The sequence below is a fragment of the Hesperophylax consimilis genome, chromosome 20, assembly GCF_061612785.1.
Source record: "Hesperophylax consimilis isolate HC1 chromosome 20, BYU_Hcon_1.0, whole genome shotgun sequence".
NCBI classification, from domain to species: Eukaryota; Metazoa; Arthropoda; class Insecta; order Trichoptera; family Limnephilidae; genus Hesperophylax; species Hesperophylax consimilis.
Genome location: NC_142855.1, coordinates 3,896,421 through 3,911,687, shown reverse-complemented (window position 1 = coordinate 3,911,687; position 15,267 = coordinate 3,896,421). Strand labels below are relative to the sequence as shown.

The 15,267-nt window shown below is 32.2% G+C and overlaps 1 protein-coding gene across 1 annotated transcript in view; it reads right to left on the bottom strand.

Moving 5' to 3' along the window:
* LOC149413924 (GILT-like protein 1) overlaps nt 1-15,267 on the bottom strand; it is a 45,074-nt gene that overhangs the window by 12,070 nt on the left and 17,737 nt on the right. Inside the window, exons 3-4 of the mRNA XM_089644261.1 lie at nt 10,028-10,159; nt 7,927-7,998 (exon numbers count right to left, since the gene is read on the bottom strand). Coding sequence (XP_089500387.1) covers nt 7,927-7,998; nt 10,028-10,159 — 204 coding nt within the window. The remainder of the gene's footprint in view (nt 1-7,926; nt 7,999-10,027; nt 10,160-15,267) is intronic.

Below are 15,267 nucleotides of genomic sequence, written 5' to 3'. Positions count from 1 at the left end.
CAGTGATACCAGCCTCACAAGAATGTGGGTAAAAGTAATGTTGTCATTATTTTCGGGAGATGTAAACTCACAATACTTTGTTTCAACGATTACTACAAGAAACAAATATTTACAAGCATAACATGAGTTCACTTAGTTATTTACTTTGAAATGAAACTTTAACCATATAAAAAAAATTAAAAATGGCAGAAAAGGGATTGTTTTATAAAGTATATTTATTTATTTATTATTATTATTATTACACGCCCTAATGGGCTTTTACACACTACAAAGTTTAATAGTAGAGTATCACAGTTATTATAAATTCTACAAAATTAAAACAGTGAAGGAAACATAATACAACGAAAAAAGAAAAAATATTAAATGTTACAACAAAAGCATATAATAAAATAAGATACATAAGTAAAAATGATAAGAAGTCTCACATAAATAGATATTCAAAATAAAAATATATATATTGCGGAAATTATAGATGTCTATTTGTGTCTCGATCTATAAAAGAATTGAAATAAACAATATTTATATTGATCATTTTGAAGATGAAATATATCTCCCAGATCAGAGTATTTATTTCCGAGACTGTGAAGTCTTAGAATCGGGGAATTTTGATAAGACAGTGTCCTGGTGTTGTAAAAATAAAAGGGTAGTAAATTTCGGCAAGATCTTTTGGGTATGTGGATGCTGATTAATTGGAGTAACTCAGGACAGTCAATTTTGTAATGAAGTATTTTATGTGGTACTATTAAATCTGTGTTTATTCTTCTTTCTGAAAGTTTTAATAGGGACAATTTATCTAGTAAGTAGTTATAATCAATGTTTTCTACAGGAATATGCAATTTATAGTTTATATACTTCAGGAACTTGTGTTGAATCTTTTCAATGTTATCGGAATGAATATTGTAAAAGGGGGACCATAACGTAGAGTTATACTCTAGTTGGCATCTAACAAGGGTTTTGTACAACATGATAAATGTGCCTAAATTATTGAAGTCTTTTGAAATTCTCAAAACAAATCCAAGAGTCTTAATGAATGTATATGTGTTGTATCAAATTTATACAGAATATTTCTCCAACAAAATTCACCCCTCAGATAGCATAAAAAATAGATTCAAAGCAATTGGCCAAATAGCCATCCCAATGCTAAGAATGCGATGGTACAATATATTATTGTCCAAAAACTAAATTATTTATTAATTAAAAAATACTTTGAAATATGAACAATTCAAAAAGCAAATTAATTCCCTGAAATTGGATAATGATTTATTGAACCTTTAATATGTGATTTAAAAAAAATTAATCTTTGGCCATTGTCATAAAAGTAATTTTTTAAAATTTGTTACATTGAATATTATGTTTGTAGTGAATATTGAATTATATTGAAATTATTATAAGCAATAATTAGTCGCCTGAAATATCCATACAAATATAAAATATCTCTCAGGAATTGAACCCACACCTTCTGATGTCCGGTCAGGTGCTCTGGACCACTGAGCTACATCGGTTTATTTCCAACCCGCCAAATAATTCAATATGTACTAGTACTTCAATCAACAATTACTGCTTATTATTAGAGATGTGCCGATTATGACTTTCGCCGACTAGCCGACTAGCCGATTAGTCGGTTGTAATAAGACCGACTAGTCGGCTAAGCCGATTACGGTTTGAAGCAGAAGCTTTAGTCTTCTTACATCATAATTTACCCTTCATTAACAAATATAAGTAAGTTATAAAAAATATAAGGAGATTATGATATTTTTGGTTGTCACAATTGTGATTTTGATTTGATTAGATTATGTAGGTATGGTTATAAGAAATATGTTTTTTTCATTTTTTTTTGTTTTTATCAAACAGTTCATGTTTAGAATTTTTGGATATATATATATAATATATACATATATTACTGTGCATCTTGTACATACAATCTTGCTTTAATACATATAACTGAGTTTGTTAATTTAAAAAATCTACTTTTTATTTTAATAATAAGAAATACTTATAAATGTTCATTGAAGATAAGAAGATATTATGTTGTTTTTTATGTTAATTAGGATAGGTAGGTACTAATTTTGTTCAATAAATGTCATAATTGTGTTTTCTTTACAAGCAAGTAATTTTAAAAACTGATTACCAAAGGAAAGATTGCTTTACATTTTTTAATGTATAAGGCTGATTATAAAATAAAAAAAAAATAATATATAATCAAGGTTATTATTTCATGTAGTCCCCCGCATTCATATTATTGAGAAATACATACAACGTAAGAAGCCGGATAGTCGGCGCTCTTTGCCGATTAGTCGCCGACTAATCGACGACTCTAAAAGTGGCCGGATAGTCGGCTTTACCGACTAGTCGGAACATCTCTACTTATTATATTTTTTCACATATAAACAATCAACTTTATTTTTGTAGGAAAGGCTTTGTTAGTGCTGAATTTGAAACTAGATGGTGTCGAGATATATTATATCTACATTTGTTGTAAATAATAATTTGTTATCCTTTGTGCTATGCTTAAAAAACCTTATCTTGTATCAGTTAAAAAATAAGAATTATATTCATTTGTATCTTGAATTACGTTTGTAGTTATTTAATAAGACTTTGAATATTGTTTTCTTTTGTATATTTTTTTATTTTTTTTATAATACTTTGAATAAATACGAAAATATATATATTTTCTCATCTAACCTTACGTAAATTGTTAATTGTAGTAATAAATTTATATGGGAAATACCTATTTGATAATTTATAAGTGACAAATTGACATTTCAACATACTTACATGTCAATCAACGTGTTAGTTTAACGACCAAGGAAGCATAAAAAGTGTTTATAAACATGTTTATGTGTCAATAAATGATTTATTTTCATTAGTAAGCAGACAACAAAGTAGGTACTGTAAAATGAGGTAATTTTGATCAATTTTCTGCTTTGAAACTAAATGTTTTTTTTTGTTATAACAAACATTACTGGTGGAATATTTGATCTCATATTTATTGTATAGGTTTAAACTATGGAAGTATAATATAGACTAGCTGTACTCTGCCACGCGTTGCTGTAGCTTAGTCTATCTGTGCAGATAGAGAAACAATAGCGCGTTTTGATTTTACGTCCAACAAATGGCGCTGTTTAAAAAAAATTTACCTGTTTCATAGGTGACTTCTATACTGATATAGTTATATAAAAACACACGTGTATTCGAATGCAACGTTGTGTCAAAATTTCACAGAAATCGGAAAAAAGAACTTTCGGAGATTTAAGATTTTTAACAAACTTTTTTTTTCTGACTTTATCTCCGGGTTAAATCTTCCCCATAGGAAAAACTAAACCCTTCCACACACTTTTCCACAAATGATCATCTAGGCAATCAACATTATGCAAGTGCATTATATAAGCAAAATAAATACAAAACAATACAAGAACAACAGGTCAACTCACCAGAGATCAAATGGGAAAATAATTCACCGACTTCAGATATTTTCATATCAGAGGGTTCGGCTCGGTAGAACTTCTAACAGGGCCTATAAATCCTACTGATCCCTCAACATAAATATTTAAAAAATCTTTCATAATCCTACATGTATTTAAAATGACTGTTATTTGCATCTTTTGATAGATCTAATACGACTAAATTTTTAATGAGAGAGCTAGGTATAATGCCAGTAGCAAAATTAATAATTATTAACATTTTTATTTATATAGATAGATATTTTCAATTGTATTTTAATGTGTTTGGGGAGTGGAAAAAACGTGGTGATAAAAATCACAAAAAAATATTAAAAATAAGTAATTTTTGAATAGTAGCTGTATTATGTCGCCCCCGATTCAAAAATCATCCCATTTTACGGTTACAATATTAAAGCAAGATAAGAGAAATTTAAAAGAAATAAAAAATATGGTAACCCTAAACTTGCATATAAACCTAATGAACACTTCTTAAAGAAGTGATCTACAACAAGATATATATGCTGTTTTGCACTGTCCTACGTATTGGAAAAGTAACCCTAATCTTGCATAGAAACCTCTAGAAAACTTCTAGATTTGAATATAAAGCGTAGTATTTTCTCTTGCCAACGCCATGTAGATGACATTTCTAATCATGACAGTAAGGCGGACACAACAATTGACTGATTAAGCAAATTGACTCGGTATTAGCGGGTAATAAAGTTACTATAGAATGAAAAGAAAGAGGTGACTTGATTATGATTTTCAAAATTATATCTGACATTGTAATTGCCCTGCTTCCAACAAATCTTCAATGTTAATCTCCGTGGACATCTTCTGCACTAATCCTAGGAAACACTTCCTTGCTAATAGACAGAGATGTGCAAAATGGGTACCCAAAACCATTTGAAATGCAAAATGGAAATGGGTCAAAACTTTTCCATTTGAAAATGCAAAATGCAAAATGGTTTTTAGAAAAGCATTTCAAATGCAAAATGCAAAATACCTATTTTCAAAATGCATTGAAAATGCAAAATGGTTTCTCAGGTCAAACAATCAAAATAATTATAGAATTTTTAAACAATTTTGTCATTTTTTAATGGACATCAATGTAGAACAAACATATTACATGATGGTAAATCCAAAAACACCACGACTACGGATTATGAAACCACAAAAAATTTGCGCGGGACTAATGTTGCCAACGTAAAAACATAGAAACTGCTATCTAACATTTAATATTACAGCGTCATGGCCCCATGTTCAGTAGGTATTTGAATCAGTATTTTTTGTAATGTTATCACTCAATTGCCAGGGCTCCTACCAAGGAGCAACTCGACAAATGTAAATTATCTCTCATAGCGAGGTTGAGGACCGACTGATATTTGGGGCTTATGAAAAAAAGATGAGTGGAGATAGTAGGAAGAATGTTGCAAAAAAGCATTTAAAATGGAAAATGCATTGAGAAAAGCATTTAAAATGCAAAATGCAAAATGGTTTTTAGAAAAGCATTTAAAATGCAAAATGGAAAATACCCATTTTGCATTTTGCATTTCCATTTGAAATGGATTTATTTGAAATAAAGCACATCTCTGCTAATAGAGTAGTGGAAGCATTATTATAAAGATCTACAGAATAATTAAAGATGATAATGATCGCGCTATTTTGCAGTCGAATTTGAATAAACTATTTGCCTGGTGTTCAGAAAATGATTTGCAACTAAATATTAGTAAATGCCAGATTATTAGTTTTTACAAAGGTAAAAATCCTCTTCGTTTTTCTTATTTCATTAATGGCGCTAATCTTCTTCGAGTTTCACAGATTCTAGATCTTGGTGTCTACCACAGACATATGAATAAATAGACTAGAAATTAAAGGTGAGGGGTAAAATCAACTGTTGAAGAACGAAGGGGGTAAAGCTGACTGTGATTCGTCAATAAATCAATCTGACAGTAAATAGGCATCTCGCATTATAATATCACCATTTAGTTCTTAAAAGTAAAATCTGCTTTTGAATGAATAGACATTTGTACATGGGAGCGCAAATTACTCGCCACGTTATGAACAAATTTGCGAAGTCCAAATTCGGCAAAGAAAAAATTCTTCTATTGTCAGAGTCGAATATTTTGTTTACGTATTTAGTTAAGACACTTTTATAAGTGTTCATAATTTAGTTCCCAGTAACCAACGATGCGTACAGATATATCTCGATGTGATAGTATATGTTTCTACAAACTGATCCATATTATACGATGTAATTACGCTTAAAATAATGCTTACATATGGAATGTAATACGACAATTGGGTTTATTCTCTTTTTCACATCTATTTTTAAAAGTTTTCATAGCTAAGCCACCATTTTGCCGTGTTATTTCGTAAAATGCCTCGACCATAGCTCGACGCTAGTTCGAACAAGAATGATGACGTCACATTCTCAAGATTCACGGGAAGCCATACGCGAGCCCAGCTGGCTCCAATGGAACCGGTATGGGGAGTGGGGAATAATACGCTTTTAATCACTTAGGGCAGGTCTACTAATATTCATATGTCTATGGTGTCTACAGTTTAACTTACACATCGATGAAACTACTAGCGATGCAATGAGAATGCTCGGTTTTATTTTGAGAATGGGAGCAAAGTTTAAAAATGTGTTAACTTTAAAACATCTATATTGCTCATTAGTACGAAGTAAATAAGAATATAATTCAACAGTATGGTCGCCGTTCTACAAAGTCCATTCTCAAGCCTTAGAAAAGGTACAAAATAAATTTATTCGGTACATCAATTTTAAAATGAATATTTCCATCGAATTTATAAATTATAAAAACTTACGTACCGAAACCAGACTTCTCAAACTATCGGATAGAAGAGTTCTAACTGATATATTATTTTTATTCAAAATTATCAAATCTCTCATTGACAGCCCTAAATTATTGGAATTAATTTATATGAATGTACCTGCCAGACAAACTCGAAGCAAAGACACTTTTAAATGTAACAATAACCTCAATACTAACTACTCTATTTATTCACCAATTCCAAGAATTCATCACCGCGCAAACAAATACTGTAAACTTATTGATATATTTGGTGTTAATAACTTTGTGAGTTTCAAAAGGCAACTAATTTCAGACTTATTTGCTAGTTATTAACTTGTATTATTTATTAGCTTTAAAAAAAGGCATTGCCTTCATACTTTGATTGACTTTACCATATTATTTTCTAATTACCTTATGAGTAAATTATATTTAGCTATTTTATCCATGTGCCTACATGTTACACCTACATACATAATTTATGTATACTGTCAACATACTATGTAAAATGCGTTAATAAATAATAAATAAATAGAACTAACTTCTCTATGTAATTAACTGAATTCTCATTTGGAGAGAAGAAATATCTTTAAATTTAAAACAACTCAATGATTGTTATTAAGTTATTGTGAAATCAGATATGAGCGCATCAGCAGAATGATAATCTATCCGCGTCTGTCTGTTTGTGCGCTTAGTTCTTCCAAACTACGGGACAGAATTTGACAAGGTTTTCACTATCATTTAAAGAATTTATTCCGAAAGGTTTACATATATAATAAATGCATATTGTATTTATAGAAAGTAGAGAAAACTCGATGTTTTATAATCAAGTATTTAGCAAAATATTTTTTCGGGCGCTTACATTGTTAAGGCGATGCCATACGTAGTAATGCAAAATCATGTGTTTTTCGTTTGAAAATTTGGTCGCCTAGAAATGTTTCAGATGCTTTAATTAAATACTGCGAGTAGATTACATCTTGGCCTTTGAAATAATCGAGTATTTTTTAGATAAGTCTATTTATAAGCCCAGAAAAAAATAATTTAAAGGCCTATGAAAACTGCTTTAAAGTTCAAAATCTCCTACTTACGAACCCATTTTCGGTTATGATTTTATTGTATAATGTGGCAAATTAAGTTATTTATAAAATGATAGAAAAAAAATTAAATATTTATTCCTGAACATCCACAAAATAAAATAAAAGGCACTTTTTGGCCATGTTTTTTTCTTGCATAAATCAAAACAGGCGGATGGTGTTAAGCGGGAATTTAAACCTTATCGCCATCTACGTAAGGGTTGTTATTGATAGCGGCTCAATTTAAAATATTACACGACGTAGTGCATCGCCTTAAGTTATCTTCTAAAATACGGCTCAGAATTTGACAAGGTTTTCACTAACATTTAGAGAATTTCTTCCGAAAGGTTATCATATATAGAACATGCATATTGTATTTATAGAAGTTAGAGAAAAGTTGATGTTTTATAATCAAGTCGTAAAAATATTTTTTCGGCCGCTTACATTGTAAATGCTGGCTAAACCTTATGAGATACATCAAAATAATGTACTACGGAATTGTATATCTTAAAAAGGACTACAAAAAAGTCTCTCATGATATATGTCTATCTCTTTAGGATAACCCCCAGCAACTCAATAATAATTATAACAGGTACTGACCTTATTCCCGTAGCACTCGCGAGGTCCGTGTTGGCAGTCGAATTCCCACTTGCCATCCTTGTTCTTGTTGTGCTGGAACATAGAAAAAAGCAACATTATTTAGCGACACAAACTAAAACCAATTTTATAAAAATGTCATAAATACCACACAGACAAAACATTTGTTTCATCAGTCCAAATGCAGAACTACTAATCTTAGAAAACGTATCGAACGATAGAATAATGTACAATTTCATATAACAGATATAGTTCTGTGAACAGTTTAGTATACATCGCGTCCACAAAATATGTTTCAAAATTTTCTCTCATAATAAATCAAAACCAAAATTTTCTTTGAAATAGTTTTTTTTAAGTAAGTAAGGAAAATAATTTCACTCAGAGCCTGTTATCTTTGAGGATGCTGTATGAAGGGTCTTTTTGAGGAGAGGAAGAAGAGAATTTTTGAAGAGACGTTCCACAGCCGAGCTGCTGGACTCAATAACGAATTGCAGAAAGCAATGTTAACCGTGTACATATGTTGGGAGTGTTTCCCTTCTGTGCACCGGTGCAGATGGGATCAATGACGCTAGTTTATCTGAGCATCTTCCATTGTAATACCAGTAGAACAAGGACAGTATACCTATCTGATGCCTTTGGTTGCAAGATTGTAATTCGTTTGTTAATATTGGGGAATTTATCAAACGGACCGGCCATTTCTGCACAGAGTCAAGGTATCTTTTCAGGTGTTTTTGGGGCTCCAGTCCAGAGATGGCTGCCAAATTCAACAGCGATTTGTACAGGGTCAGCAGTTGTGCACTATCTGCAGTATCTCCAGGCCCTGTACAGTGCGCCCGGCTTCTGAGAGGCTAACTTGACTTGGATGCAGCCCCCCTGCCTGAGCTGCTCACTTAGAGTTACTCCAAGCTTATCAATGAAAGGCTCGTTGGGAAGATTGCTTCCGTTGAAGGAGACTAGATTGTCATTTAGTCGTAATAAATGCATGAAGGGAAACCCAAATAAGGAACTCAAAAAATATATTCATAAATAGAGAACCTGTTTGTGGGGAAAAGGCAGTGATTCTGGGCGTTTCTAGATTGTGAGAACACACTATATTTCGTTTTGTTTCATAGCAAATTTTCTAAGAATTATTATTAGTCTATTTTTAAAGCCTGAACGGAAGAGAAAATCTGAAAATAATAAATGCTAATTTAAATAGAATTTTGTTTAATTTTGGAGATACAGGAAGTTGTGAGGATTTTAGAGGTACAGGAAGTTGTGAGGATTTTAGAGGTAAAGGAAGTTGTGAGGATTTTATAGGTAGAGGAAGTTGTGAGGATTTTAGAGGTAAAGGAAGTTGTGAGGATTTTAGAGGTAAAGGAAGTTGTGAGGATTTTAGAGGTAAAGGAAGTTGTGAGGATTTTAGAGGTAAAGGAAGTTGTGAGGATTTTAGAGGTAAAGGAAGTTGTGAGGATTTTAGAGGTAAAGGAAGTTGTGAGGATTTTAGAGGTAAAGGAAGTTGTGAGGATTTTAGAGCTAAAGGAAGTTGTGAGGATTTTAGAGGTAAAGGAAGTTGTGAGGATTTTAGAGGTAAAGGAAGATGTGAGGATTTTCGAGGTAAAGGTAGTTGTGGGGATTTTGGAGGTAATGGAAGTTGTTAGGATTTTAAAGGTAAAGGATGTTGTGAGGATTTTGAAGGTAAAGGAAGTTGTGGGGATTTCGGAGGTAAAGGAAGTTGTGAGGATTTCGGAGGTACAGGAAGTTGTAAGGATTTTGTGGGGAATTTGAACATCTTTTATATCTTGTAGGATTTTTAATTTTAGAACACTTGGATAAGATTTTAAATAGATTATTTTATAAAAAGAAAGACAATAATTCTTGGGATGCGAATAACCTGACAATATTTGAAAATCTCCTACTACCACCACAGTTAGCGAAAAATGTAGCTTGTATTGTGATGGAGGACTTAGCCAGCCGAGGAATTGAACACACTACGCCTGGGTGGGACTCAAACGCGATGTCAACTTATTTTATCAATTAAAACTAACTATCAATAAAACAATCCTGGTATTTCAGTTAAAAAGGATCACAGTTCATAGTGGTATTGTTTTGGTTGACTACTCACAATGGCCTTGCCGTAGGGAACAAGCTTAACGCGGATCGCATCGTGTAGGTTCTGCCAAGCCGGGTACAACTGTTGGGTTATGAAGGATTTGCTGTCGGGGCAGAGAGCCTCGTAGTACACCGCCACCTTCAGCTGAAACAGACAAATAGACAAACTAACGTTAATGGCTTCTAACATAGGCCAAACAAATCTAATAGACGACACATCAAATAGATACCATAGACACAACATACCAAACAGACCAAGCTTTCAAATTAACCATTCTTGCCAAATGCATCAGATGGAAAAATCAAATAAACCAATCAAACCAAAAGAGCAAGCAATCTAAAAGGTACAAATTCAAAATTTAATAATTAAAAATAATATATAGTATATTTGTGGCACATTCCAAAGTGAAAGGCACTCTCAGTATCAAGGTCTCTCTCTCACTCTTAGCCGTGTTTAGTGATCAGATCTGAATAGCCATATACTTCCCCACCTTCCTCTTCCCCATCTCCTTCTCCCTCCTCACTACCTTCAGCCTCACAACATACCCCAATTGAGGATGCCATAGTCTCACTTGCTCCAGTGAATTTACCTATATTTTATATTTTATCGTAAGTTTGAGTGAAATTTGTCCGATTGTTAACAAAAGTGGTTTAAAATTGTACTTATTACAGGAAATCTTGTGAACGTGTACAGTTCGTAATCTATTGATAAGCGATTAAACCACTTGCTGTGTAAAACTGTTAGCTCTGAGAAATAATTCATAATTTTTTTAAATATATTTCTTCAAATTGGCCACATTCTGCGCTCGAGGGAGTGCGTAAATTGGCCAAAATGTAGCAAAACGCTCCAGTAACTTACGGAAATCAAACAGATAAATCACGCCGAACTGACGGTTTGCAATAATAATAATAATAGTTTATTCCAGAAGATATGCAGAGGTTGTGCAACGCAATGGATTGGTCCAAAAAATAGAAAGAAAAAGACAAAACAGACCATAATATATATTTTTTTATTAGTGTCTGTTTAATAAGGTTTGATGAGAGTTACATTATATAAAAATCTATAATATTTCATTCATATGGTTTCTTCTTAGTCCTCCTCACTAGGTAGTCCTGTGCTGAGGCGGACTGGTAGATTTCTTTGATTTTCTGTTATTTAGTTTCTTTGATGTTTTTAGTATATTTTCTAGTATGTCTGAATTAATTTCTTTCACCCATGTTTTGATTTTTTCCTTAAGCTTATTTATCTTTTCTATCTTTTTCAAACTTGGAGGAAGAATGTTGTAAAGTTTGGTTGCCAGATATATGTGGTTTCTTTGGCCAAAACTTGTCTTGAATTTACTGTCTTGAATTTACTTGTCTTGATTTAAACTCACATCGTTGACAAATCATGATGTGGACAAAGTATCTATTCAAGACCCTTGTTAACATTGTTCAGTCCTTCTTTTCCAATCAATGACGCTAATTCCTCGGAGCATGTTCCATTATAATACCGGTAGAACAAGGACAACACACCTACCTGACCGCCTGTGTTCTGTAAAGGGTTTACCTCAAGTGTTTTAGGGGTCCATACTAGAGATGGCTGTCAAATTCAACAATTAGGGCGCAATATATCAGGGACCTTGGGGTAACACTGGGTGTTAAATTAAACTTTATCCAACACACTGATGACATCATTAACAAAGCCAATAAAATGCTGGGATTTATAATTCGCATAGCAAAACCCTTCCACAACATAAACACTCTATATTCCGAATATAGAGTGTTTATGTTGTGTATACTCTATATTCCCTTTACACCTCATATATTCGCCCGCACCTGGAACACTGTACACCGATCTGGACTCCTTTATACCAAGCCCATATCGAAAGAATAGAAAGAATTTGAAAAAAAATTTAAACACATAAATTATAGACTAAACTTACACTTCTCAAATTATACCGAATCCATTAAATTTCATAATTTTAACTCCCACCAAACACGACGTCTAATTTTTGATCAAATCTTTTTATTTAAAATCCTAAATAATGGTCTGGACTCACAAGAACTTATCAATTTATATTCCGTCTAGATCAACCCGACAATCTGATTTATTTTATCTACCCTCTTGTAGAACAAACATTCGGAAAAATTCCCCAATTCCTCGTATATGTGCACAATATATTGCAAAATTTTACAGCATTGACATTTTTGGTAATAACCTAAAGAAATATCGATATGAAGTAATGCGTACGATCGATTATTAATATGAGAGTATGGAATGTTTCGGGAGCATCTCCTATCCTCTTCCTATTTTCCTATCTAAGATATTAAAACTTCATTTCCAATGAACTTTAGCAAAAGAAACTTCTGTGGCTTGACTTCAGTTAATTTGTATATTTATCTTTGAATATTGTGTAAAAGCTGTTTGTTTCTTACAAATAAATAAATTTGCGATTTGTACAATGTCAGCAGTTGTGTAGTGTGTGGAGGTAATCTAAAACATGAGTGAGTTGTGTGTAAGTGTATCCTCTCTGCCTACCCCAGCAGTAACGGCGTGATGCAGTAAGTTAGAGTTTGGTTTGTTTAGACACCACACGAAGAGGCGTAGGAGAATCCGCGCTGGATGTCTCATCGCGTGACAGAGAAGCTATTGAATATACAGGGTTTTCCAATAAGATGAGTTATTTTGATATTCAAAGAAACTTTTCTCGTAAAAGATCAATGGTTTCGTTGCTTGTGTGGCACGTAGCGCCGTCTTGTTGAAAGCAAACGTTGTCCAGATCAATACCATCCAATTTCGGCCATAAAAAATCATTCATCATCTCTTGATACCGCAATCCATTCACCGTAACTGTTGCTCCAGCCTCATTTTCGAAAAAGTAAGGTCCAATGACTCCGCCGGACCATAAACCGCAACAAACAGTCAAAGTTGAGGATAGAGAGGCTTTTCAACATTAATTATTGAGTTTTCCGAGCCCCAGATGCGACAATTTTGCTTGTTGACGAAGCCACCGAGGTGGAAATGGGTATCATCACTCAAGATGATTTGCATTTGATTCACTCAAGTGAATTTTAATAATGTTAATGCGTTGTTGAAGCGTGTATCATTCCATTTTTATTAATGGCGTAGTTTTTACTTGTCAACTGTTAAAAAATGACAGCTTCAAAAGTAACATCTACCGAAATAGCGGGCTATTCAAAATAACACCTCTTACTGGAAAATCCTGTGTTAGGAACTAACCAACGATTGCCAATATTACCATTGTATTGTCTTAGTCACGTATCACTACAGAAACAAACGACCTTTTCAATTTTAATACCAGTGACCCCTTTAGCTGCATTAATTATATATTTGCTAGTTGAAAGCAACTTTAACGATGCATTGTGCGGCTTAAACATTCAGGCCTCTGGCAGTCTACCGTTATATTTCTTAAGGCGATGCACTACGTCTTGTAATATTTAAAATTGAGCCGCTATCAATAACAGCCCTTACGTAGATGGCGGTAAGGTTTAAATTCCCGCTAACACCATCCGCCTGTTTTGATTTATGCAAGAAAAAAACATGGCCAAAAAGTGCCTTTTATTTTATTTTGATCATTTTATAAATAACTTAATTTGCCACATTATACAATAAAATCATAATCAAAATGGGTTCGTAAGTAGGAGATTTTGGACTTTAAAGCAGTTTTCATAGGCCTAATACATTATTTTTTTCTGGGCTTATAAAAAAGACTTATGTAAAAAATACTAGATTATTTCAAAGGCCAAGATGTATTCTACTCGCAGTATTTAATTAAAGCATCTGAAACATTTCTAGGCGACCAAATTTTCAAACCAAAAACACATGATTTTGCATTACATCGTATGGCATAGCCTTAAAGATGCTTTCAGAAAGTCGATTGAAAATTTGTGTGTATATAAATACTTAATTGAATTATTTCTGAACGTATCTGAAAATTTAATGACGAAACACGTTTTTTTTTACGATTTATAATTATTAGAAATACATATTTAAAGTAATTAAAGCAAACATAAAAGAAATTTAAAAGTGGCTTATCTTAGATGTTTCCGTCTACAAACTTAATTAAAATAACTGATAACAAGAAAATAATACATATTTTATTAGATAAATGTATTATTAACATTAGTGTCACTTTTCACTTTTGTGTCGTTTCATATAAAAATAATTAATTAAAAATTCACAATTTCATAATATTTTCTCAAATTGCAGTTGGAATGTTTAGCTTCATAGAGGTGTTCATTTGAAATATTCTATATTTGAATATAAAGCTTGGTGTTTTTTCTTTCTAACACCGTTTAGTTCATATTTGTAACTGTGACAGTAAGGGAGAAACAACGATAACATGAGTTTTTTGTTCGAAAAGAAAATAAATTGACTCTATATGTAGAGATGGCAAAATTTCGTTTTAACTAAAAACGCGAAAAAATATTTATGTTTCGAAAATAGGGCATTTATAAGTTTTCTTTGCGTTTCAAGGCATTTGAAAGTGTTTCCAGTGATTTCTATTTCGCGAATTAACGCGAAAAACGTGATTTTGGCCGTATTTCAGCTAAATTATTCTATTTAGCGAAATAGGCGCGAATTTCCCGAAAATACCGGATAATATGTGAGAATTTCAAAAAATCGGTATTTACATTACGATTTTTTATAATTTTGTTACTATTTTATGTGTAAATATTTAATATTTTTGTACTGTAGGCTAAAATTGCTTTTTGACATTACACAAATTGTGCGAAATAAATGACGCCTATTGATGTTAATCGCAATCTGCATTTGTTGTGTTTGTGTTCGACCCGTACTTAGAGTTTCCTTCCTTATTAATTTAATATTAAAATTAATGATTTATAATCTTTCACATGGAAGGAAATACTTGCAAATGAAGGTTAAACATATATTTTACCAAAAATACTTAAAATATGCGCTAAAAACATTCAGGAAATTCATTTTTTTCTATTTTGCTACAAAACGCTAAATTATGCCTCAAAATGCTATAAAACGCTAAATTTCCAATTGTTAATGCTAAAAAATCTGAAAATTAATACTAAATTTTGCCATCTCTATCTATATGTAATTAGGGTGGATCGCCATTGTATGGAATTTTTTTATTTTTATAAATCAGTTTTCGCGGGGTGCGGAATAGATGCTCCAGGTACATACAATTAAGCATACAAAATATCAATTTAAAATTTTGATAACAAGTACTGCCCCAAAGCAGTTGAATTATTTAAAATCTGGTAAAAAATTGTCCC